Below are 27129 nucleotides of genomic sequence, written 5' to 3'. Positions count from 1 at the left end.
CTCTCTACTTTCTACTACCACTACTACTACTACTACTACTACTACTACTACTACTACTACTACTACTACTACTACTTCCTCTACCAGCCTTACTACCACTACTATTTCTTCCTCTCTTGGTCCCGTCCCTATCCCCCTCGCCTATATATACTAACTCCCTCACTCTGTGTTAGTGTGACTTATAAATGGTCCAAATCGGATCGAATCGTCGTCGTAAGCTTCTCTCTCCTTAGTGCTGGTTATTTGTGTATTAACCCAATATTAAAAAAAAGAAGAGAGATTAGAGACGTGGTTAGGACTCTCGTCCCAGCAACTTAACATGAGTCAACAAGTGGTGGTTGTTATTAGGTAAAGATGAGAGAATTTGCGCACATTAACCTGGAGGCTGACACATAACACCATGTCTGAGAAATTTACCAGATTTTTTTTTAAATACACATACACGCACACACAGAGGCAACAACGAGTCATGGTACTTGACGAGGTGTCAGAGTGGGCGCCTGTGACGAGCGGGGTTCCACAGGGGTCACTCCGAGGACTTGTGCTGTTTTTGGTATATGTGGATGAAATGATGGAAGGGATAGACTCAGAAGTGTCCCTGTTTGCAGATGATGTGAAGTTAATGAAGAGAATTAAATCGGATGAGGATCAGGCAGGACTACAATGAGACGTGGACTGGCTTCAAGCCTGGTACTGGCTCCTCGAATTTAACTCCGCCAAATGCAAAGTCACGAAGATCGGTGAAGGGCAAAGAAGACCGCAGACAGAGTATAGTCTAGGTGGCCAAAAACTTCAAGCCTCTCTCAAGGAAAAGGATCCTGGAGTGAGTATAATGCCGAGTACATCTCCTGAGGCGCACATCAACCAGATAACTGCTGCAGCATATGGCCGCCTGGCAAACCTGAGAACAGCGTTCCAGTACCTCAGTAAGGAATCGTTCAAGACTCTGTACACTGTGTATGTCAGGCCCATACTGGAGTATGCAGCGCCAGTTTGGCACTCACACCTGGTCAAGCACGTCAAAAAATCAGGGAAAGTGCAAAGGTTTGCAACAAGACTAGTTCCAGAGCTAAGGGTTAAGGGAAATCAGCCTGACGACACTGGAGGACATGAGGGTCAGGGGAGATACGATAACGACATACAAAATACTGCGAGGAATTTGACAAGGTGGACAGAGATAGGATGTTCCAGAGATGGGACACAGAAACAAGAGGTCACAATTGGAAGTAGAAGACTCAGATGAGTCAAAGAGATGTTAGGAAGTATTTCTTCAGTCATAGAGTTGTCAAGAAGTGGAATAGCCTAGAAAGTGATGTAGTGGAGGCAGGAACCATACATAGTTTTAAGACGAGGTATGATAAAGCTCATAGAGCAGGGAAAGAGAGTACCTCGTGGCAGTGACGACTTGGGGCCAGGAGCTATATCTCGACCTCTGCAACCACAAATAGGTAAAAATAAGTGAGTACACACACACACACACACACACACACACACACACACACACACACACACACACACACACACACACACACACACATACACACACATACACACACACACACACACACACACACACACACACACACATACACACACTTACACACACATACACACACACACACACACACACACACACACACACACAAAGCGTTAAACCCTTGTGGATCATTCAGCGCAAGAGCTAGTGTAGGTTCGATTCTCCGTCCCTTAATCGCCTCAAGATTAAAAAAAAAAATTAACTGCAGATGTGTAAAGAAGGCAGGTGAGGGCTCTTGATCCAAGGTGTCGGAGCAAACTTGTATTAACCCGTGTATGGTACCAAGAGCTAGAGGTTCGGATTGGGGGGGGTGAAGTGGCTGGGAAGGACTAGGCAGCATAGTTTGATCCGAGGAAAGGGGGGATAACCTCTACTTCCTCAGATCAAGAGCCCTTCAGCGGGATCATGGCGCATGCGCTAGGTGAGTTAGCCCCTCTGAATGAGCTGGATAGTGTCCTCGGATCACTGAGCTCACCATTCGTTGCTAGCCCAGTGAGCCATCCTTTGCAGTTAGACCACTGAGCTCGTTAGTTAGACCACTGAAATCATCAGTTAGACCACTGAGATCATCAGTTAGACCACTAAGATCATCAGTTAGACCACTGAGCTCATTAGTTAGACCACTGAAATCATCAGTTAGACCACTGAGATCATCAGTTAGACCACTAAGATCATCAGTTAGACCACTGAGCTCGTTAGTTGGACCACTGAAATCATCAGTTAGACCACTGAGATCGTTAGTTAGACCACTGAGCTCATTAGTTAGACCACTGAGCTCATTAGTTAGACCACTGAAATCATCAGTTAGACCACTGAGATCATCAGTTAGACCACTGAGATCATCAGTTAGACCACTGAGATCATCAGTTAGACCACTGAGATCATCAGTTAGACCACTAAGATCATCAGTTAGACCACTGAGCTCATCATTTAGACCACTGAGCTCACCCACTGTGGCTAGATCACTGAGTTCATCCCTCGAGACCATTGAGCTCATTCGTCGAGGCTAGATCATTGAACTCATCCCTTGAGACCATTGAGCTCATCTCTCCAGGCTAGATCAATGCTACCCTCGTAAATTCTCGACTTAGGTAGTGAAAAACGAGCCAAGTTTGATAATATAGTGAATGGGCACAGATCTGGAGGGGGAGGAGGAGGAGGAGGAAGAAGAAGGGGGAATCGAGTAAATAAAAAGCGAAGGAAGAGGGAAAAGGAAAGAGAAAAGGAGTGGTAGAAGACTTGGGGAAGGACAAAGAGAAAGGGGCAATGGGAGGTGGGAGGAATGAAGAGAATTGAGAGGAGAATATGAAGAAGAGGAAGAACGGTGTAAATAAGAGCAGAGGAGAGACAACAAAATATTGAATACACATCACAGAAATAACAAAACTGTTCATTGTTAATATTGTTAATATTTACTCGGTGAACAAAAAAAAGGTCACGAGTTATGATGAATTACACACATATGCAACATCTCGGTATCTTCACTCTGTAGATGTTTCGCCCTCCATTGGCTTTATCAATACATGAACATAATAGGTTGTGGTGATGACCTCTGTATCAAGATTCCATGATGTTGTGAGTGTTGGTACTGTTTACCACTGATATACAACTTGTCAGACATAGCAACATTGAGGAATCCTGATACAGAGGACATCTCCACGACCTACTTGCTGACTCCTGGTCCAATTCTTAGGCATGACCTAATTCCACTGGGAAGTTCCACCTACCAGCGACAATGTCTTCGTCTGCAGCACCTCCTGACTCCTGTATATAAGCACCAATCTTCCTGCTGAAAGTTTAGACAAATGGGTATCATTATTGTAGACGTTTCGCCATCCAGTGGCTTTATCAATACAGATTCTAGAACATAACTTGAAGACAGTAGAACTATATACAAAAGATGAGGTAATCAGTCCCTCAGTCTTGGAGCTGGATGGCGAAAGGTCTACAATAAAGATACCCAGATGTTGCACATGTGTCTTAACTTTCATCTTGTCGGTATTGTATACCTTTCTTGCACACTATTCCTGCCTGCACTTCAGAATCTTTAAAACTACGGTGCTGATCACCTGCACCTGGGCAAAGGGACTCATTGCCTCATCTTCTACTCTTTTCTGTATACATTTCTACAGTCTTCATGGTGAAAAGTCTGCAAGTAAAGATACCCAGATGTTGCAGGTGTATCTTAATTCTTCATCTTGTTGGAAGGCCTCGGTCAGGCGACCAAAAGCTCCAGCGGCGGGTCGTCATCTAAGACCCACGTCAGGAAACACTTGTCCTGTTTCCTGACGAACCTTACCTAATCTTACCTTCCTCTTGTCGGTATTGTATACCATTGATATACAGCCATAATTTATACTGAGGAACACTAATAATAATTTATGTTAGAGCTAAAACCACGTGGATGAGGCTTGCTGCTCTGTCTGCTGAGCGTCAGACAGACGCGTTTCCTATTTGTACTCACCTAGATGCCATTCTGAGGAGGATAACTCACTCCGAATGCTCGTAAAACTACAGATCCGAGGTGTAAGGCAAGGGAGTCCGGTGGTTTCTGCCACAGAAATGACAGTGTTTCTGGAAAATTACAGCAGCGTGGCTTTATGTTCAAGGATTATCAGGAACTCAATAACGGAGAGTCGAAATTGATGCGGAAGCATTAAGTTTGTATATAGGGTGAGCAGATGTGAGGACAGGTAACCATGGTGATATTCATGGCTGTACTCGGAATGGAATCGTGTTCTTCGGGAGAGGAAAACAGCTTCCCCTGATATAAGAGCGGAACGAGATAGATGGGAAAAGCTTCACCAGATGTAAGAGCGGGACGAGATAAAAGGAAAAATGCATCGCCAGATGTAAGAGAGGGACGAGATGAAAGGAAAAATGCTTCGCCAGATGTAAGAGCGGGAGTCTAGCCAATGACGAGACACATCTGGGAAAGCTTCACCAGATGCAAGAGAGAGATGCTGTATCCGAGAGTGAATAAGACTTGTAGAGTTAAGAAACTAATAAGATCAGCATTTTCCGAGCCCTAGAAATAACCCCACTTATTTTTGGCCAAAATCATGTTAGTTACAAAACATTTTAGTGTTCTTGTCATATGAAAATTTTGAGATTCGTTGAATATTTACAGGGAGATGTGTACTCTGTGGGAGATTTCTTCACTGCAATTAAAAAAATTAGGTACAGGTTAATTTAACTCAAAACATGCCTCTGAGAGAGAAAACACACAAAAGGGAATTGTAAACCATACCTCGGGTGGGGTTAGAACACGCGATCGTGTCATTAGGATTTCGCGAGTCAAAAGGGGATTGTGACTGCGAACTTGGTGATTTACTGAAACCTTTAGGAAGATTAATGCGTAAGTGGGAAGAATGTGAAGTAGACAGTTTGAAAGTGGATAGCATTGGTAGTTCTGGAAGAAGATTTTTTGTAAATATTAAGGAAAGAATAGAGATAAAAAGAATAGTAACGAAGTACTGGTACTAATTGTATGGCTGCCTTGCCAGAAGTGCGGGAGACATTACAATTAAAATATATCTTTGAACTTCAACACTCACTCATCCTTCAGAGTGCAGGCACTAGACTCCTACCTAAAGATTGCAGGCGCTGTACTTCCTACCCCCAGATCTGCAGCATCCTCATATATCCTTCAGAATTCAAGTATGTGCTTTCATCCGTCACAACCACAACATCCCCTCCCATACTCTAGGCTGCAGGCTCGTACATCCTCCCTCTAGAATTGCAATATCTCTACTCATGCTTCAGAGTGCAGGCACTGTACCTCCCACCTCCAGAACTGCAACATCCACGTTCATCAGAGGACAGGCCTGGCAATTCCAACCTCCAGAACTGCAACATCTACGTTCATCAGAGGACAGGCCTCGCATTTCCAACTTCCAGAACTGCAGCATTCGTACCCATCCATCAGAGTGCAGGCACTGTACTTCCTACCTTCAGTACGACAACATTCCCCACCCTTTCTTGAGAGTGCAGGCACTGTACCTCATACCTCCAGAGCTGCAGCATCCCCACCCATCTTTCAGAGTGCTTGGACTGTATTTCTCATTACCTTCACTCGAGTCCGATAAACAGGGATCTATGAATTCCTTTATATACCTGGAGTTTACCTGGAGAGAGTTTCGGGGGTCAACGCCCCCGCGGCCCGGTCTGTGACCAGGCCTCCAATATAGACTGATCATTTTCCACCGATTCAACTATCCGTTTAAAAAAATGAGAATTGTTACACAATGATTCTTTACAGAACCCAGTAAAGACTCACGAAATCGTAATGACACGATTGCAAACAAACCATGCCACGGGCGGGGTTAGAACCCGCGTTAGCCACTGGCCCAGTGGCTAACGCGTCGGTCTGGAGTTTTAAGACTCTGATCGCGGGTTCTAACCCCGCCCATGGTGTGGCCTGTAAAGTCTCACTGTTTAAATTACAATAATTAGACTTCGAATTGCCTCTGTTATTAGTGATTAAATGTACTCTCAGCTTAAGACTAGGCTGAGTGTAGGCACAAACTACGGTTTTATCTTCTGTTTCGTGCCTTGGCATTATCTTGGTCATCCTAAATATGTCAATCACGATACCTGTCTAATATGGTTAATTAGACAAGTATCGTGATTGACATTTAAGATGAGTTATTTAGCACTAAGTATTATAGGCTCTATAGTCAAGTTAATAAGAGCTATTGTAGATAATTGTCCAGTAGCTCGATTTGGGTGTCCCGTAGCTCGATGGCCAGCGCACTCAGCTCTCACACTGAGGTCCGGGGTTCGAATCTCCTCCGGTACGGTTGGAAAACATTAGGGACGTGTTTCCATAAGACACCTGCTGTCCCTGTCCCTTTTCACTCATTAGTTTAAAATGGGTACCTGGAACTGTTAGTGGACTGGTGTGGGTCGCATCCTGGGACAAAACTGACATAATTTACCCGAAATGCTGAGCATAACAAGCGGCTTTCTATACCGTAGTACGTCATTGATGTCAGCTAGGACTGTATACCTTGTACATGTACTTGTAGAAATAAAGATATTATTTTTATTATTATTATTATTATTATTATCATTGTGGAAACGTTTCGCCCTTCAGTGACTTCATCAGTCCAATACAAAGGATAGTGGTTAATAACTTCCAGCCACAGGTTGGAATCCCCATCATTCCTCATTGATGACACGCATTACTAAGTTGATGGATACAACATATGCGCAGCTTGGACATAAATAGATACCTAAGTCCTGAAGGTACTAGCGTCCTCCACTCATCATACAGGAAGGTACTAGCGTCCTCCACTCATCATACAGGAAGGTACTAGCGTACTCCACTCATCATACAGGAAGGTACTAGCGTCCTCCACTCATCATACAGGAAGGTACTAGCGTCCTCCACTCATCATACAGGAAGGTACTAGCGTCCTCCACTCATGCTGGAAGGTACTAGCGTACTCCACTCATCATGCTGGAAGGTACTAGCGTCCTCCACTCATCATACAGGAAGGTACTAGCGTCCTCCACTCATCATACAGGAAGGTACTAGCGTCCTCCACTCATCATACAGGAAGGTACTAGCGTCCTCCACTCATCATGCTGGAAGGTACTAGCGTCCTCCACTCATCATACAGGAAGGTACTAGCGTCCTCCACTCATGCTGGAAGGTACTAGCGTCATCATACAGGAAGGTACTAGCGTCCTCCACTCATGCTGGAAGGTACTAGCGTCCTCATCATACAGGAAGGTACTAGCGTCCTCCACTCATCATACAGGAAGGTACTAGCGTCCTCCACACAGGAAGGTACTAGCGTCCTCCATCACAGGAAGGTACTAGCGTCCTCCATTCATCATACAGGAAGGTACTAGCGTCCTCCACTCATCATCATAGCGTCCTCCACTCATACAGGAAGGTACTAGCGTCCTCCACTCATACAGGAAGGTACTAGCGTCCTCCACTCATACAGGAAGGTACTAGCGTCCTCCACTCATACAGGAAGGTACTAGCGTACTCCACTCATACAGGAAGGTACTAGCGTCCTCCACTCATCATACAGGAAGGTACTAGCGTCCTCCACTCATCATACAGGAAGGTACTAGCGTCCTACTCAGGAAGGTACTAGCGTCCTCCATTCATCATACAGGAAGGTACTAGCGTCCTCCACTCATCATACAGGAAGGTACTAGCGTCCTCCACTCATCATACAGGAAGGTACTAGCGTCCTCCACTCATCATACAGGAAGGTACTAGCGTCCTCCACTCATCATACAGGAAGGTACTAGCGTCCTCCACTCATCATACAGGAAGGTACTAGCGTCCTCCACTCATACAGGAAGGTACTAGCGTCCTCCACTCATCATACAGGAAGGTACTAGCGTCCTCCACTCATCATACAGGAAGGTACTAGCGTCCTCCACTCATCATACAGGAAGGTACTAGCGTCCTCCACTCATCATACAGGAAGGTACTAGCGTCCTCCACTCATCATGCTGGAAGGTACTAGCGTCCTCCACTCATCATACAGGAAGGTACTAGCGTCCTCCACTCATCATACAGGAAGGTACTAGCGTCCTCCACTCATCATACAGGAAGGTACTAGCGTCCTCCACTCATGCTGGAAGGTACTAGCGTCCTCCACTCATCATACAGGAAGGTACTAGCGTCCTCCACTCATCATACAGGAAGGTACTAGCGTCCTCCACTCATCATACAGGAAGGTACTAGCGTCCTCCACTCATCATACAGGAAGGTACTAGCGTCCTCCACTCATACAGGAAGGTACTAGCGTCCTCCACTCATCATACAGGAAGGTACTAGCGTCCTCCACTCATGCTGGAAGGTACTAGCGTCCTCCACTCATGCTGGAAGGTACTAGCGTCCTCCACTCATACAGGAAGGTACTAGCGTCCTCCACTCATCATACAGGAAGGTACTAGCGTCCTCCACTCATCATACAGGAAGGTACTAGCGTCCTCCACTCATCATACAGGAAGGTACTAGCGTACTCCACTCATCATGCTGGAAGGTACTAGCGTCCTCCACTCATCATACAGGAAGGTACTAGCGTCCTCCACTCATCATACAGGAAGGTACTAGCGTCCTCCACTCATCATACAGGAAGGTACTAGCGTCCTCCACTCATGCTGGAAGGTACTAGCGTCCTCCACTCATCATACAGGAAGGTACTAGCGTCCTCCACTCATCATACAGGAAGGTACTAGCGTCCTCCACTCATCATACAGGAAGGTACTAGCGTCCTCCACTCATCATACAGGAAGGTACTAGCGTCCTCCACTCATCATACAGGAAGGTACTAGCGTCCTCCACTCATCATACAGGAAGGTACTAGCGTCCTCCACTCATGCAGGAAGGTACTAGCGTCCTCCACTCATCATACAGGAAGGTACTAGCGTACTCCACTCATCATACAGGAAGGTACTAGCGTCCTCCACTCATACAGGAAGGTACTAGCGTACTCCACTCATCATACTAGCGTCCTCCACTCATCATACAGGAAGGTACTAGCGTCCTCCACTCATGCTGGAAGGTACTAGCGTCCTCCACTCATGCTGGAAGGTACTAGCGTCCTCCACTCATGCTGGAAGGTACTAGCGTCCTCCACTCATGCTGGAAGGTACTAGCGTCCTCCACTCATCATACAGGAAGGTACTAGCGTCCTCCACTCATCATACAGGAAGGTACTAGCGTCCTCCACTCATCATACAGGAAGGTACTAGCGTCCTCCACTCATCTAGCGTCCTCCACTCATCATACAGGAAGGTACTAGCGTCCTCCACTCATCATACAGGAAGGTACTAGCGTCCTCCACTCATACAGGAAGGTACTTGCGTAAGATGGAAGGTACTAGCGTCCTCCACTCATCATACAGGGATCAGGCGCGTATAACAGGAAGGGCACTGCAGTGGATCAGAGAATGTCTGACAGGGAGGCAACAACGAGTCATGGTACGTGATGAGGTATTACAGTGGGCGCCTGTGACGAGCGGGGTCCCACAGGGGTCGGTCCTAGGACCAGTGCTATTTTTGATATATGTGAATGACATGATGGAAGGGTTAGACTCTGAAGTGTCCCTGTTCGCAGATGTGAAGTTAATGAGAAGAATTAAATCGGATGAGGATGAGGCAGGACGACAAAGAGACCTGGACAGGCTGGACACGTGGTCCAGCAACTGGCTTCTCGAATTCAACCCTGCCAAATGAAAAGTCATGAAGATTGGGGAGGAGTAAAGAAGACCGCAGACAGAGTATAGGCTAGGTGGACAAAGGCTGCAAACCTCACTCAAGGAGAAAGATCCTGGGGTGACCATAACATCGAACACGTCTCTAGAGGCACACATCAACCAGATAACTGCTGCGGCATATGGGCGCCTGGCAAACCTGAGAATAGCGTTCCGATACCTTAGTAAGGAATCGTTCAAGACACTGTGCACTGTGTACGTCAGGCCCATACTGGAATATGCAGCACCTGTTTGGAACCCACACCTGGTCAAACACGTCAAGAAATTAGAGAAAATACAAAGGTTTGCAACAAGGCTAGTTCCAGAGCTAAGGGGAATGTCCTACGAAGAAAGGTTGAGGGAAATCGGACTGATGACACTGGAGGATAGGAGGGTCAGGGGAGACATGATAACAACATACAAAATACTGCGTGGAATAGACAAGGTGGACAGAGACAAGATGTTTCAGAGAGGGGACACAGAAACAAGGGGTCACAATTGAAAACTGAAGACTCAAACGAGTCACAGGGATGTTAGGAAATATTTCTTCAGTCACAGAGACGTCAGGAAGTGGATTAGCCTAGAAAGTGATGTAGTGGAGGCAGGAACCATACATAGCTTTAAGACGAGTTATGACAAAGCTCAAGAAGCAGAGAGAGGACCTAGTAGCGATCAGTGAAGAGGCGGGGGCCAGGAGCCGCGTCTCGACCCCTGCAACCAGAATTAGGTGAACACACACACACACACACACACACACACACACAGTGAGCGAGGTAATTCCCAGAACCACCGATAGGTAGCGGATTATTCTCTCTCTCTCTCTCTCTCTCTCTCTCTCTCTCTCTCTCTCTCTCTCTCTCTCTCTCTCTCTCTCTCTCTCTCTCTCTCTCTCTCTCTCTCTCTTATATTCTCAGAGTCTTCTGCTATCTTCTCGCCTAGCAGCGAGGTGCACAACACATGATAAAATGAATTACCGGCGCCTGAAAGCTCACACAAAGAACATAACATCATTTAGCCCTGGCAGCTTACACAATGTGGTGAATTAATGTGTTTGTGTGTGTCTTGATCTTATAATGTGTGTGTGTGTGTGTGTGTGTGTGTGTGTGTGTGTGTGTGTGTGTGTGTGTGTGTGTGTGCGCTTGCGTGCATGCGTGCGTGCCAGCCTACTTGAGGTTGCTGGGGTTTAAGTTTTCCTGGTCCTGAACTTGCTTCTTGCCGGGTTTACTTCCTCCCATGTCAGTTCCTGTAGCTATGTGTCATACTAAGTCTTATAGCTGCGTATTGAACCAGCACTCACTATTTCTTCGTGTAGGCCATTCCCCTAAAGACATTCTTAGCTTCGTTCTTACTTGGCTGTGTCTTCAACATCCAGCTGTGCTCTTGTGTACCTCTTTGCCGCCCCTTAACCATATCATGTCTCTTCTGGTTCTTCTGTTCTCTAATGTCGCTAGGGTCATTTTTTTTAGTGTTTTCAAAATTGATTTCCCTTAGTTACATGTCGCTGCAAACCTTATCACTTTCTCAACACATGCTTTGTCAGGTATGGGTTCCATGCTGGTGCCAGTATATCATATACTGCCATGATTGGCACTTCGGTTAGGGTCTCAAAAACCGATCTTAGGTTTGTCAGCCGAGCATTTCTTGCACATGTTATTTGGTTGAGGTGTGGCTATGGTGATATGCTATGCGTCATGCTCACCCCGAGCTCTGAGTGTTAACCCATGACTGTGGTTTACAGCCTCTATGCCTCCAGCCTATACTCGGTATATGATCTTTTTAATTCCCAAACCTTCACAATCTTTCATTCGCTTGCTTGAATTCCACTTGTCTGCTAAACTCTGTATTTTGTCCAGGTTATATTGAAGCTTTTCTGTTATCCCTGGTTTTTAATCTTCATTAATTTCACATCATCCTGGATCAGGCACACAGACCTCTGTGTCCTCGTAAATCGTTAATACTTGTCCATTCCGTTACATTAATTTCACATCATCCTGGATCAGGCACACACACCTCTGTCTCCTCGTAGATCGTTGATACTTCTCCATCCCGATACGTTTTTACTTATTCATATCTTCGACATTGTCACCTTTCTCAGTTTAGCATTAAGTGCCTGATTTACTAAGCAGTTCTCAGCTGTTAAGGTATGTTTCTTAATAGTTTAAAATTCCCCACTTATCAGAAGCTTTAATTTGAGCTGTTCTTGCCATTGCTAGCACGTAATCATGATCCTGTTGTTGTCCTCTTTTTCCTTTCTTGGTATCCTGGTGTTTAGTCAAGACTAGATTTCCAGTCATGACTGTGTCTACTAAGCGTTCATTTGGCTGGTCTAATAAAACTCATAAAACGCCACTAATTTCTAAATAAAAGCGCCTTTCCACCCTGCATCCTGGTTTTGTTTTCCTCAGTACTTGATATACTTCTGGGAATATTGCATCTGTTCTCATCTTGATTATTTCTGTTTTAGCGTGTTCGACAGCTAGTGTGAGTTTTGTGCTGAATTCCCATAAACTAATTTTTTACCCACTCGAATTCATTATGGAGGCTTAAAATTTGTTTATCCCGGTTAGCTTAAGATAATTTAAGCTTAGTTACTGTATATTCACCTACATTTTTGCACAATTAGCCGATAAATAAGACTGAGTTGCATTTATCGCCCTAGAGAACTCCATGTTTATGTCTGGGTTTGTCTCTGTTATTCTTTTCTTGTAATTTACATTTTTTGATTGTTATTTAATCTATTTTCGTGTACTGTGAATTAGCTAATTTATGATGTCCTGACTTCTTGGTGCGTGTTCGTGGGTTGGGGGTAAGGAGCTGTGCTTGGAAGGCTGGGTGTGGTTCATGGCTGGGTGTGGTTCATGGCTGGGTGTGGTTCATGGCTGGGAGTGGTTCATGGCTGGGAGTGGTTCATGGCTGGGAGTGGTTCATGGCTGGGAGTGGGTCATGGCTGGGTGTGGTTCAGGGATGGGTGTGGTTCTTGGCTAGGTATGGTTCATAGCTGGTGTGATTCTTTGCTGGTGTGGTTCTTGGCTGGTGTGGTTCTTGGCTGGGTGTGGTTCATGGCAGCGTGTGGTTAATGGCTGGGTGTGGTTCATGGCTGGGTGCGGTTCATTGCTGGTGTGGTTCATAGCTGGGTGTGGTTCATGGCTGGGTGTGGTTCTTGGCTGGGTGTGGTTCGTGACTAGGCGTGGTTCTTGGCTGGTGTGGTTCATGGCTGGGTGTAGTTCTTGGCTGGGTATGGTTCAGGGCTGGTGTGATTCTTTACTGGTGTGGTTCTTGGCTGGTGTGGTTCATGGCATTGTGTGATTCATGGCAAGGCGTGGTTCATGGCAGGGTGTGGTTCATGGCAGGGCGTGGTTGGCAGGGCGTGGTTCATGGCAAGGTGTGGTTCATGGCAAGGTATGGTTCATGGCAGGGTGTGGTTCATAGCATTGTGTGATTCATGACAGGGCGTGGTTCATGGCAGGGTGTGGTTCATGGCAGGGCGTGGTTCATGGCAGGGTGTGGTTCATGGCAGGGCGTGGTTCATGGCAGGGCGTGGTTCATGGCAGGGTGTGGTTCATGGCAGGGCGTGGTTCATGGCAGGGTGTGGTTCATGGCAGGGCGTGGTTCATGGCAGGGTGTGGTTCATGGCAGGGTGTGGTTCATGGCAGGGCGTGGTTCATGGCAGGGTGTGGTTCATGGCAGGGTGTGGTTCATGGCAGGGTGTGGTTCATGGCAGGGTGTGGTTCATGGCAGGGTGTGGTTCATGGCAGGGTGTGGTTCAGAGCAGCTGGTGAGGAGGGAAATGCAAGTTAGGTGAAGTTGTCCATGCGTGATTATCCTTGAATGGAAGAGTTACGAACCTTGTGTAAGAACTTAATTTAGAAGGAACACTGCAGAAGGTCTATTGGCCCATAGTAGGCAGGTTCTACTCAAACACAAACCAGCTAACAAAAGTGTTTGCCCATCCCAATGCTACCCAAGGAATAAGCACTTATGTGTTATTGCTAGACACAGATCAGGAGATATATATAGGAAGGGACATTTCTCAAGGCTAAATTTCTCATTCTTCTACAATCCTCCCTATTTTTCTTCGTCCTCCTTCTGTTCATTTCCTTATGTGTTCCTTCTGCATTTCGACTCGGAGTTCAATTTTTTACACGCGTCTCAGCGTCGGAATATTTGAGAGACATACGAAGGACGTCTTTGAGTGAGTGTGTTTATCCAGGATGTACTCGCTTATGTTTATGATGTTTGTAGTCTGCCTTGTTTTCACGTTTCCTCTTATTCTCAATGTCCCGTCCGATTTATTGTCCCTCATATCTCTCCCACACTGAGCTGCCTTTCAGTCTTAGGAAGGGTGGTGATCTTCAGTGCTCTCACTTCCATTGTCTTTCCATCCAGATTGTCAAGTCTGTCATCACCAGCTTCCCTATTTCTCTTGTCATCTGCTGTACCAGCTGATCTCTTGTGAATAAATCTGGAAAAGTCCTCTTTTCCTCTTTCTCTTCTTCCTTCACATCTGTTATCTCACTCATTCTGTCCACTCTTCTAGCACTTCTCTTATTCATGTTATTTAAATACATTTCCTTATGTCCTTGTATACCCCCATTGTTCTCTCAAGCCTCTCCTCACCTCTTTCTTTTTGGACAGAGAATATTCCTTTCTAAATCCATATTCAATGTTCTCCTCAGATTGTGTCGATACAAGTTTCTGGCCATTTTTTATATAATTTAGATCAGTTTGAGTACACATGGGCTGGCGCTGTATACTCTATAGTGAATCTGACGTGCGACTTAGTATAGAACTGCAGACACAAATTACCACTTAAGGTTGCAAAAGACACAGCTCATATTTGCCAGTCATGCATATGCCACTAAATTATTCTGTTGATGTGTACCTCTGGTGATGGTATAAACCTTGGTAATAAATACCGACAAGTTGGTTTAGAAAGACACGTAAGCAAACACTATAACATTTATTAGAAAACGTTTCGGTCCTGGGACCTTGATCACTTCTAACATACAGAGGTAGAAAGACATTATATATAGGCGGAGAGTGAGGTGTGACGCACGTGACCTGAGGAATGTCATAAGAACATTAGAATGGAGGAACACTGTAGAAGGCCTACTGGCCCATGCGAGGCAGGTCCTTATCAAAAACAACCTCTGCCTATGATGAGGACGGGTAGACGATGAAATCATGTGACTCTTGTGTTGTTGGGTTGGTGCTGCTTAAGTATCATGTATGCCAATGTTTTTGAAATTTTGTAGTTTCCAGTGTCGGTGACGGCGATTAGTGAGGCTTCTAGGCACCGTCGGCGTCTGAGGTCTGGTTCGGTGAGAACGAGTTGTGCCTCGTTCCAGTTCATCAAATGCCCCGTGGAGTCTCTGTGGAGGACACAGGCGTACCTTACATCGAAATGCCTCTAAGAGAGACGATGTAAGGTACGCCTGTGTCCTCCACAGACACTCCACGGGGCATTTGATGAACTGGAATGAGGCACAACTCGTTCTCACCGAACCAGACCTCAGACGCCGACGGTGCCTAGAAGCCTCACTAATCGCCGTCACCGACACTATAGAACGCAACACTGGAAACTACAAAATTTCAAAAACATTGGCATACATGATACTTAAGCACCACCAACCCAACAACACAGGAGTCACATGATTTCATCGTCTACCCGTCCTCATCATAGGCAGAGGTTGTTTTTGATAAGGACCTGCCTCGCATGGGCCAGTAGGCCTTCTACAGTGTTCCTCCATTCTAATGTTCTTATGACATTCCTCAGGTCACGTGCGTCACACCTCACTCTCCGCCTATATATAATGTCTTTCTACCTCTGTATGTTAGAAGTGATCAAGGTCCCAGGACCGAAACGTTTTCTAATAAATGTTATAGTGTTTGCTTACGTGTCTTTCTAAACCACCTCTGGTGATAATTCTCGGTATTATTCTTCTAAATTATCCTGCTTGTTTGTGATCTTTAACCTTTGTATTCGTCTCCAGTAACCCCAGTGATCATAACTTGGCACTTGTTCGGGTTGAATTCCAGTAACCAATTGTCTGACCACGTCTCTAGTTCGTTTTTTCAGGTTCCTCTCTCTTCACACGGCTTCTAATACATCTCAGCATCTGTATATCATCTGCAAACAGTGATATGGCTAATGAACTGTATATTCGTTATGCTCAGATTGAATTTGGCACAGTTATGGCTATTTGGCAGGAAACAGACTTGCCAAATAGACCAAACTCACCTTTATATATATATATATATATATATATATATATATATATATATATATATATATATATATATATATATATATATAATGTCAGAAGCTACCACCATTGTATCTTCTTATCCTGAAATATTCCTTGATACTATGCAGTGCATTTCTTGCTATGCTTGTCTGTTTTTTGCAATTTGGACACTGGCCTCTGCTGAGATACGGTGTTGAAAGCCTTACTGCAATTAAGGAAACTGAAAACCTCTCGTCACACTCTTTCCAACTTATGTCTCCGTTATTCTGACATAAAACTGAAGTAGGTATGATTTTTTCCACCCTCTGTGCTTTGATGTTTATTGTTTATGCATTCACGCCTCCGTACGTTTTTCCCCACTCTCCTGATTAACTTCTCCAATGCCTTGGGTAGTGTAGAGGTCAAGGACACCAGTTGGCAGGACAGAATTACCTTGATTTCTCAGACTTGTAATGTTTTTTCAGTAAAAGCAACTTTCTCTGCACCACTCATTATCCTCACTGCAGTTCGTTTAGTATCTTTTCACGCATTTTCCTTTACCAAATCTTGGTACTCTAAAATTGTCAATATTACTCACGAAATCGTGATAACACGATTACGAACAAACCATACCACGGGAGATTCGTCTGTAAAAACTTGCAATTGTGGTCACAGTGGTGGCCTATGCTAACCTTCCTATAGTGTATAAATAAATAAATGAATCTTATTGTGGCTAGCTGGTCCAGTGGCTAAAACGTCGGTCTGATCGCGGGTTTTGACCCCGCCCGAGGTATGGTTTGTCAATATTATCAGTTTATTGACAATATGTAGATAATTGGTACAGGGAACCGACAGAATAATGAATTAAACAGTTTTGTAACACTTCGATAAATTTATTGTGGTAATGTTTCGCCAGTCAGTGGCTGTCTTAGTCCAGTACAGAGAAGATTGGCTGAAGATCAGAAGGTGTTCGAGGTGATCAGTCCCTCAGACTGGAGTCGATGTGTTCAGTCAGTCTTGATAAGACTGATGGGCTGAACACAGACTCCATGCTGAGAAACTGATTTTCTGACACTGATTTTCTGAGACTCATCTCCCAACTTTCTTTCCCACATTGAACTGAAGAAGTCGATTCCTGGCGAAACGTTTCCAGAATGAAGATCCGCAAGTGTTGCACATCATCCCAGGTTATAAATATAAAGAAAGGGATAAGAATTTAGCACCTAGTCACACTGTTATATTTTTGTGTAATTTGAATTATAAGATCCAAGAGTCGGGGCAAACATTGTCTCCGTTAAACCGTGTCCATGTTAATTTTTATTAGTCTGTTCACTATTTATTAGTTACACCAATGTTATAGGTATTTGAAGTAAACATTAATACCAAGGCACTTCTTTCATGAGATAGATACAAATGACGTTTCTTGAAGACGTATTCTCCAGGGTTACATAGGGGATGTTTATGTTAGCAATTGCTCTCTTGTCTTACTGATGTTCCACTAAGACAGTGCAGCAGCACAGTTATAAATAGGTGGATATAACCTCTTGTTGGGTGGTTTTAAATGTAGTGTGTCAGGTGATGGTGGCTTATAACAACTCCATCCCTCTGTTCGACGCTTTCTCCAGTTTCTTAATATGTTTTATCTTAACCATGTTAAGATAAAATATGTTAAGATTGCAGCTCCAGGATGTGCATAGCATATGTCTAAAGGGTCACAAATGATTGTTCTGGTGCATACAAGGCAAGTCCTTACCAAAACCAACTATTTCCACCCACCCATTTGTCCACCCTTTTCCTGAAGATACTTTATTTTCCAAACGACAATTGGTTATAGAGGTAATTCGGTTGTAAATTGTGTCTGGCAATATCCTTGGCACCATGCCCACTCCTAGGTCTTTCTCTCTGAGTGAGGTTTGCAGTCAGTTCAGTCTTCCTGCCCCTATCACTAAGCTTCACAGTATTACACATGCTGGGGTTGAATTCAAATAACCGCTTATCTGACCAGTCTTGCAGTTGGTCTAAATCTGTTTCTAGCTTTATCTAATCCTCATCGGTTTTTATTCTCCTCATTAGTGTTGCATTATCCGCAAACAGGGATACATTTCACTGAATCCCATCTGGTATGTCATCCATATATACCACATACAGTTCTGGCCATAATACCGGCCCTTGCAGAACCCTCATTGTTACTCCTCCCTGTTTTCACAACTCCTCAAACCATCATTTTTTTTCTGTGTCCTTCCCCTAAGGTACTCTTAAGGTACTCTTTTATACGCCAGAGTACATCCCGTGTTTTTCGTGCCTGCACCTCAGAATTTTGCCTCAAGTCTCATGTGAGATACAACATTAAATACTTTCTTACCGTGCTAGTATCTACAATACACTCATCTATTCTCTTTTGTCTCTATTCTAAATCTTTGTTATACAGCTCTAATAGGTGTGTGAAACAAGATTTGCTTTATCTTAACTCGTGCAAATTAATATTTATGAAGCCACCCTCTCCATGTGCTCTATCCCTGTTCTGGTTATTTCCTCCGTTACCTTACATGGTATGCATGTCAGCGATACTGGTTCAGCGCTCTGTCTTCTTTCTTAAATATGGGGGCTACATTCTATGTCTGATAGAGGTTAGGTAAGGTAAGGTTTGTCAGGAAACACAAGTGTTTCCTGACGCGGGTCTTAGATGATGACCCATCCTTGGAGCTTTTGGTCATCTGACAGAGGCCTTCTGCTGGCTTACCGGTTCACCCCTTTAAAAATTATGGTCAGTTATAACCATTTAGTTATTCAAGGAGGTTTTTGTCTGACAGAGCTCTGGTAGTTGTCCTTTATCCATTGATTTGTTGTGGGCGTCGGCTAGTGGTTCAGTGTTTCTGCTCCCTCTTGCAGAACCCATGGTGCAGAACCCATGGTGGTACCTTGTTACGGTGTATTGACTTTCTCGCGTCCAGTTTACGCATGGTGTCTAGTGGGAGTCAGTGAACTCTTTCTCTTTGACTCTTTGGTATAATCCTGTTTACACACACAACACTGCTCTCTAAATCGTTGGTTCAACACCGCACACACTTGTCATTCCTCGTGGGCTCTTATCCTTAAGTCAAAGTAGTCGTGTTTTGCTTGGACTTTGCCCTGACGTGGCAGTCTTGGTTCATAACTGACTTTCGTTGCTGCTGTTATTTTCGTGTTATCGTTCAACTTCTCTCCTAATCATTGCATATTTGTTTCTGACTCTTCTGCTCACTTTTCCGTTCTCGTCTGTCTCTGGTTTAATATAATTTTCTTTTCTCATATTATTGTTTTTCCCCGCCTCTTTCCTTCTCTGGTCGAATTAAGTGCTATCTTTATTTTTTCTGTTTGAGGTTCTCAGCACTTTCCAGTTAGATAACTCATCTCAGTTAGTGACTTTTCCTCCAGTTCCCTTTTACTCTACACTGCATTTTAGCAATTCTCTCGTCTTTTCACATTTTTTCCCTCTTTTGGGGGTCTCTTTCCCCACTCTCTTCATCTTCCCTTCTTCCCTCAATGTTTATTTCCACTAGTCGTGTTTTTTTTTATCTGATGACGCAAGAGATTCTAACTAATAAACGTTATTGAAGAAAGAGTCACCTTTTACCTCGAATAAAACGTGATTACCTTCATTTCTGCAGTTACTGGAAGCCTTTACGGGCGTTACACATACAATAATTTTTTTTATTGAAGCATTCGCCGTTGCCACAGAGGCAGGGTAACCCGATAAAGAAGAAACACTTTCATAATCATTCACTCCATCACTGTCTTACCAGAGGCGTTCTGATACTTAAGTTAAAAAAACTGCAACATATCAACACCCCTTCCTCAGAGCGCAGACATTGTACGTTCCACCTCAAGGATAATAATAATAGGCAAAAGGACACATGGGTAACTAATGTGACATCTTATTATGGCAACGTTTCGCTCTCCAGAAGGTTTGTCAAACCTTTTCAACTTTTCACCGCTGGTGTAATGTATCATGGGCAAGATTCATGGGATTGTATGCATACATGGGTACCCCTACATGGGTACCCCCAGGCGCAAAGTTAGGTAGAGACAGACTTCTCTGATTGGCTCCTAAATTTCATCAATGGTGTAACCTACGTAGATGAAAGTTGGTTTATTTAATGGAGTGTCTTGATGCCTTTTTTTCTCACTTTTAATCCCAAAATGGATATTATTTTACGAAGAATTATTATTTTGTCTAGATGCTGGTGAGGGGCTCTTGATCTGAGGAACAGGACTTCTATGATAAAAGGTTTACAAAACCTATTATTATTATTATTATTATTATTATTATTATTATTATTATTATTATTATTATTATTATTGCTGTATAGCCCTTGTGGCTTAGCGCTTCTTTTTGATTATAATAATAATAATAATTATTATTATTATTATTATTATAATACTCTTGATCTTAAGAGACATTGAACGATTGTTTGAACGCACCCCTCAAGGAAGGTTCCTTGATGTTGGTGAGGGGCTCTTGATTTAGGGAATTGGATCTGTGCTCCAGTTCCCCGAATTAAGCCTGAATGCCTTCCACATCATCCCCCCCAGGCGCTGTATAACCCTCCGGGTTTAGCGCTTCCCCCTTGATTATAATAATACACAATTGAACGGTCTCTTATAGGGGAAATGAGGGTCACTCTCCGGTGCAAAATTCTCAATAAATATATCATTTCACTTGAAAATAGAAATGAAAAAGGTCTCATAGCACTGAAAATTTGGGTGAAACGCAAAGGAATAATGATTAAATCTCTTCTGGTCGGTCAGGTTGTTAGTGCTTCGTGTAAGCAGGTCTCAGGAGGATCGTGTGGGATTTCTTCTCAAAGGCTGGTGGTGTATTTTCTTCTTTATTCAAAGGATGTTGAAATTTTTTGGATCTATATATGAGTTCATGCAATGCGTCATTGCATTTCATTGGTGTATGTTGCATGGTCTTCCCCCCTTCATCCAGCTTTGATGATGGATGAAGTACTCATGATGCCATGAACAAGTCTCCCCTTCATCCAATCTTGATGTTGGATGAAGTTGACCAATTTGGCATATTCGGAACGACATATATTATATATATATATATATATATATATATATATATATATATATATATATATATATATATATATATATATATATATATATATATATGAGTCATTACTATTACTGCTACTCTTCCTGTCCCTGTTCCTCTCTCTCTCTCTCTCTTTCTCTCTCTCTCTCTCTCTCTCTCTCTCTCTCTCTCTCTCTCTCTCTCTCTCTCTCTCTCTCTCTCTCTCCCTACACATACAAGTCAAATTTATGTAAAACTCTTTTACTCGCACAAAGGGCGACTCAGGCCATGAAATATAATTAGGAGACTGTGGAAGTTTGTGAGAGAAAAAATCTCACATTCTTTGCGTTTCATATTTTTGTGAGAATCAGAAGAAAAAAAACATGGAGGAGGTTATTTTCCGTCCCTAGCCGCTGGAGTTGTTAGAAGGAAAATATTAACGAAATAGATAACGAAAATGACAAGGTGACTTGTGGGGTCAGAATGTTTCGTTAGTGTTACTACTGCTAGTACTATTACTGCTGCTAATATTGCTGCTACTAGTACTGCTACTGCTGCTGCTGCTACTAGTACTACTACTACTACTACTACTACTACTAATACTGCTACTACTACTACTACTACTACTACTACTACTACTACTACTAAGGTAATCAGTCTCTCAGGCTGGAGTCGATCACTCCTCATCCTGGACGGTTCTCCCCAGAAGTCACTGGCTGGTGAAACGTGTCCACAATAAATATACCGAAATGTTGCACAAGTGTCTCATTCATCAGACAACGATAGGAAATACAGACGATGGTGGAGAGACATTTCGCTCCTCCCCCACAGCGGGCTTTATTGACAACGTTTCACACACACACACACACTTCCACATAGTACGCTTTATTGGCAACCTTTCTGACTTAACATTGAGCTTTACTGACAACGTTTTGCCCACACCGTGGGCTTTGTTGATGTTTCACCCACATATTGGGCTTTACTGACAACGTTTTGCTCACACCGTGGGCTTTGTTAAATCTGTCTGGTGTCAGTACCCTAGCTTATATTTGTGGTATAATATCCTAGCTTAAATCTGTCTATGGTGTCATCCTAGCTTAAATCTGTATCCTTCAGTATCCTTCGTAAAATCTGTCTGTGGTTTTGGTATCCTGGGCTAAATCTGTCTATGGAGTCAGTGTCTATGGTGCCAGTATCCTTGGTTAAATCTCTCTATGGTTTTGATATCCTAGGCTAAATCTGTCTATGGAATCAGTATCCTAGCTTAAATCTATGGCGTCAGTATCCTAGTTAAATCTGTCTATGGTGTCAGTATCCTAGTTAAATCTCTCTCTAGTGTCAGTATCCTAGTTAAATCTGTCTATGGTGTCACTATCCTAGTTAAATCTCTCGAAATCATCGATATCCTCAGTTAAATCTAAGTTGTTAATATCCTAAGTTAAATCTGGGTTGTCAGTACCTTAGATTTAATTTCTCTAAGTTGTCAACCCAGTAGTTCTGTCTGACTTACCGAAAACGTTGAGTCGGACAATATAGGACTTGACAGGCTTGGTTGACACCTGACACTCGTAGTTGCCGGAGTCTCGAACCTGGGCGTAACTGATCTTCAGGATCCAGTCTTGTGATCCCGGGGAGTGGATCACCTCGTAGCGCTGATCCGTCGTGTAGGTGTAGCGGCCGACCGTCAGGATGTGCAGATCCCTCTGTCTGATCCACGACACCTGTTGAACAGAGGCTGTGGTGAGATGATCTGATACACATCTATCGATCAGGCATTGTTACGAAACACACCTGTTAGATCTAGTAAGGTTTGATCCAAGACATCTGAAATAAATTTAGATCAGGATTAAACGTCCTCCGAGCGTTTTAATAATAATAATGTAATCTTTATTTACTACAAGTGCACATACAAGGTATACAGTCCATAGCTGACATCAGTGATATACTACTATATAGAAAACCCCTTTTTATGCAGAGTATTTCTTGTTGAATTAGACACATGTGCAACTCTTGGGTATCTTTACTGAGGAAACGTTTCGCCACACAGTGGCTTCATCAGTCCATACAAAGGAGAAGCTTGAACAGAAGGAGAATGAGGTAATCAGTCCCTCAGCCTTGAGTCGATGTGGTCAGTCCATCAATCTTGAATAGAAAGGCTGAGGGACTGATTACCTCATTCTCCTCCTGTTCTTCAAGCTTCTCCTTTGTATGGACTGATGAAGCCACTGTGTGGCGAAACGTTTCCTCAATAAAGATACCCAAGAGTTGCACATGTGTCTAATTCAACATGTCGGTTCACTGAACCATTCAACTACAGAGTATTTCTTGCAAATTAGGTTAGCTTTTGTCCCAGGATGCGACTCACACCAGTCGACTAACACCCAGGTACCCATTTTGAACTGATGGGTGATCAGGGACAGGGACAGCAGGTGTCCTATGGAAACACGTCCCTAATGTTTACTAGCCGTACCGGAGGAGATTCGAACCCCGGACCTCAGTGTGTGAGCTGAGTGCGCTGGCCATCGAGCTATAAAAATGTAATTCCTATGAAATATAAAGAACAAAAGACAAAATAACCTGACTGGAACGATACACACACATCCCGTACATAGAGAGAAACTTAAAACTGGACCATTAACTAGTTGGGTTATTGAGGCTAGGACTTTGGGTAGTTTCAAATTTAGGTTGGATAAGTACATGAGTGGGAGGGGTTGGATTTGAGTGGGACTTGCACATCAGAGCTTGTTTCTTGGGTGGCATTGAAAATTGCGTTGGTCAAATGTTTGTTAGTGGGATGAATTGTAAAGGACCTGCCTAGTATGGGCCAACAGGCCTGCTGCAGTGTTCCTCCTTTCTTATGTTCTTATGTTCTTATGTTCACACAGTGACTAATCAATGGCCCAAGTTGGACCATAAGTTACTTTTAAATATGTCGTCACCTTATATAATAACACGAGTATATAGTTTAACAATTTGATTTTTAGTAGTAGAGGTCCCCACAAGTTTCTTAACTTTTGAGGTTGGACCAGCTGCTTGCCTGGAGGCTCCCACGAGATTTAAACCCTCACTGAAGAGAGAGAGAGAGAGAGAGAGAGAGAGAGAGAAAAAGAAAAAAAAAAAGAGTTTAATATAAAAACTGCCTTTTTTCATCACATAGTTAAAATTCTATGGAATCTTACCATCTTCACATAACATTATGGTAGATAGTTAAAATAACATTAACACTCCCCATCTTCTCTCAAAATATTGTCATCTGTGTCTTGTAATGTGACTCTAAACGAGGTATTTCCCTTCGTTAACTTCGCTGTTTATCTTCCTGATTCGTAACATTATCAGAAGAAAACTGAAAAAAACACAGGAAGAGAAACGTTTACTCTTAAAACACACACGAAAAAAAATTAAGGAAAACTAATGATTCTTAATAAAAGAGACAAAAATATAGAAGATAATTTTTTCTCTTAAAACGAAAAAAAAGAAGAGGAAAAAATGTTCCTGAAACGGACAAAAAAAATAAACAAGAGGAAAGTTTGTTCCTAAAACAGAAAAAAATAAGGAAGATAGAAGGTATGTTCCTAAAACTTAAAGAACAATAAGAGGAAAGATTGTTCCTAAGGCAGATGGCGTAATTTTCTCTGTAAGATCCATTGTGTAAGCAGGAAACAGCGATAGGTAATAAAGAATAGTCATATGGATCTACACTTCCCTCTCTCTCTCTCTCTCTCTCTCTCTCTGAGTGATATAACTAACAGGAAGACATGCAGAGTGGTTGCTTAGAAAGACTGAATTAGGCAGCATCCCACTGACAGGTTGCTGATATAATAAGGCAGCATTCCACTGACAAGTTGCTGATAGAAGGCAGCATCCCACTGACAAGTTGCTGATATTAGAAGGCAGCATCCCACTGACAAGTTGCTGATAGAAGAAGGCAGCATCCCACTGACAAGTTGCTGATAGAAGAAGGCAGCATCCCACTGACAAGTTGCTGATAGAAGAAGGCAGCATCCCACTGACAAGTTACTGATAGAAGAAGGCAGCATCCCACTGACAAGTTGCTGATTTAAGAAGGCAGCATCCCACTGACAAGTTGCTGATATAAGAAGGCAGCATCCCACTGACAAGTTACTGATACAAGAAGGCAGCATCCCACTGACAAGTTACTGATATAAGAAGGCAGCATCCCACTGACAAGTTACTGATATAAGAAGGCAGCATCCCACTGACAAGTTACTGATATAAGAAGGCAGCATCCCACTGACAAGTTACTGATATAAGAAGGCAGCATCCCACTGACAAGTTGCTGATATAAGAAGGCAGCATCCCACTGACAAGTTGCTGATATAAGAAGGCAGCATCCCACTGACAAGTTACTGATACAAGAAGGCAGCATCCCACTGACAGGTTGCTGATATAAGAAGGCAGCATCCCACTAACAAGTTACTGATACAAGAAGGCAGCATCCCACTGACAAGTTGCTGATATAAGAAGGCAGCATCCCACTGACAAGTTACTGATATAAGAAGGCAACATCCCACTGACAAGCTGCTGGGTAGATTCCTGTTACGAATCCTTTAACAGATGTAAAAGAGGCAGGAAGTGCCGGATCTGAGAGAATAAACTGAGACTGTGAATCAGCATCTTTCACAGGTCGCAAGAATGGCTAGGTCAGACTGTTATTTCCTAGATTTACTGGTAATTATGGTAGAATTACCGATAAAATGATAGGTAAATGGACACAGATGCAACTAACGTGACATTGTATTGGGGCAACGTTTCGCTCTTTAGGAGCGAAACGTTGTGTCCATTTACCCAGATATAGTGTCATTCAAGGTATATCCCCTTTAACCATTACTCCTCATTCCCAAAATTCCACGTGTTCACAGATGATTGAATTGTGTATTAGTAAGGCAGAAAATACCATAAACCGAATAGTGTCTTAGTGACGTACTCGTTGGTATATTATGCCATTGGTTGCACCTGCTTAGTAATACTAGATCAGAGGTTCTGAACCTTTTCTAGGAACCAAATACTGTACTGTGAGTGAACAAATCTAACTAGAAAAAAATATGCTTTCAATTTATTGTATAAAACGCAAATAAAAACTGAGCAATCAGAATAGTTTTTGGTAAATAGAGTTGTTTTTTTCATTAGGACGTTTTGTCGCACCCCCCTGAAATGCCATCTTGCATCCCCCCAGGGGGTGTGTGCACCCCAGGTTGGGAACCCCTGTGCTAGATGCTTAGTGACATCAGAAACACCTGTGGCTAACTCGCTGCTGTGTGTACCTGGGCCAGCGATGGCAAGTTACATTTGCTACAAGAGAAACACAGATAATTTTCTTAAATACTTAATGTAACTATTCGATGTTGAGTAGAAATTAATTGAAAAATATGTAAAAATCAGAGATGAAATTGATGTCATGTCTTCGAGCATTTTGATTATGGTTGTGTGATAAATAATATTGAAGTGAGGCTTGCAAGCGTGAAGCTTGCATTAAGCTTGCATCATTAAGAGTCAGCCAGCTTGAATGTGCTAGATTATAATGATTAAGATTATTATGTATGACATATAATAACCCGATAATAACGAAATTATGTATATGTGTGTAATTTGAAGCCGATCGAAGGCCGCGTTCTCAAGTTATAGACGAAAACACTGGAAGAAGGGCAGTAAATTAGGAACCCATTATAAGGTACCTTTTTCCGGCTACCTGATTATCCCGATGGATGCTCTGATCCACAGCCGGATACAGCTTTATCCTCTTATGTATCTCCTTGTGTAATACTAAATGGTAAACCTCGTCTTAGCTTACTGTTGTAAGCATATTGTTGTATCTTGGCCTTATATTAAGCTAAGGTAGGTAACTGATCTTAGCTTAAGTTAAAGCCGGGAATCTTGGACTAACTTGTGTTCTGTAGAAGTCTAAAGTGAATACACGTACGGAACGCGCGTACACAGACGGGGCCAGGAGCTGAGATTCAACACCCTGCAACTACATTGAAGTGTACACACACACACACACACAATCTAGGCCAGACACAAGACCGACAGAGTTACTGGAGGCAACTATGA

General features: G+C 43.3%; 1 protein-coding gene across 1 annotated transcript in view; it reads right to left on the bottom strand.

Annotated features, from left to right (window-relative positions):
• LOC128702245 (limbic system-associated membrane protein-like) overlaps window positions 1–27129 on the bottom strand; it is a 562372-nt gene that overhangs the window by 44132 nt on the left and 491111 nt on the right. Inside the window, exon 3 of the mRNA XM_070102873.1 lies at window positions 22571–22781. Within this exon, the coding sequence (XP_069958974.1) occupies window positions 22571–22781 (211 nt within the window). The remainder of the gene's footprint in view (window positions 1–22570; window positions 22782–27129) is intronic.

This window comes from Cherax quadricarinatus, chromosome 83 (assembly GCF_038502225.1).
Source record: "Cherax quadricarinatus isolate ZL_2023a chromosome 83, ASM3850222v1, whole genome shotgun sequence".
NCBI lineage: Eukaryota > Metazoa > Arthropoda > Malacostraca > Decapoda > Parastacidae > Cherax > Cherax quadricarinatus.
The sequence above is the reverse complement of the archived record's forward strand: the minus strand, read 5'-3'. Positions and strand labels throughout refer to the sequence as shown.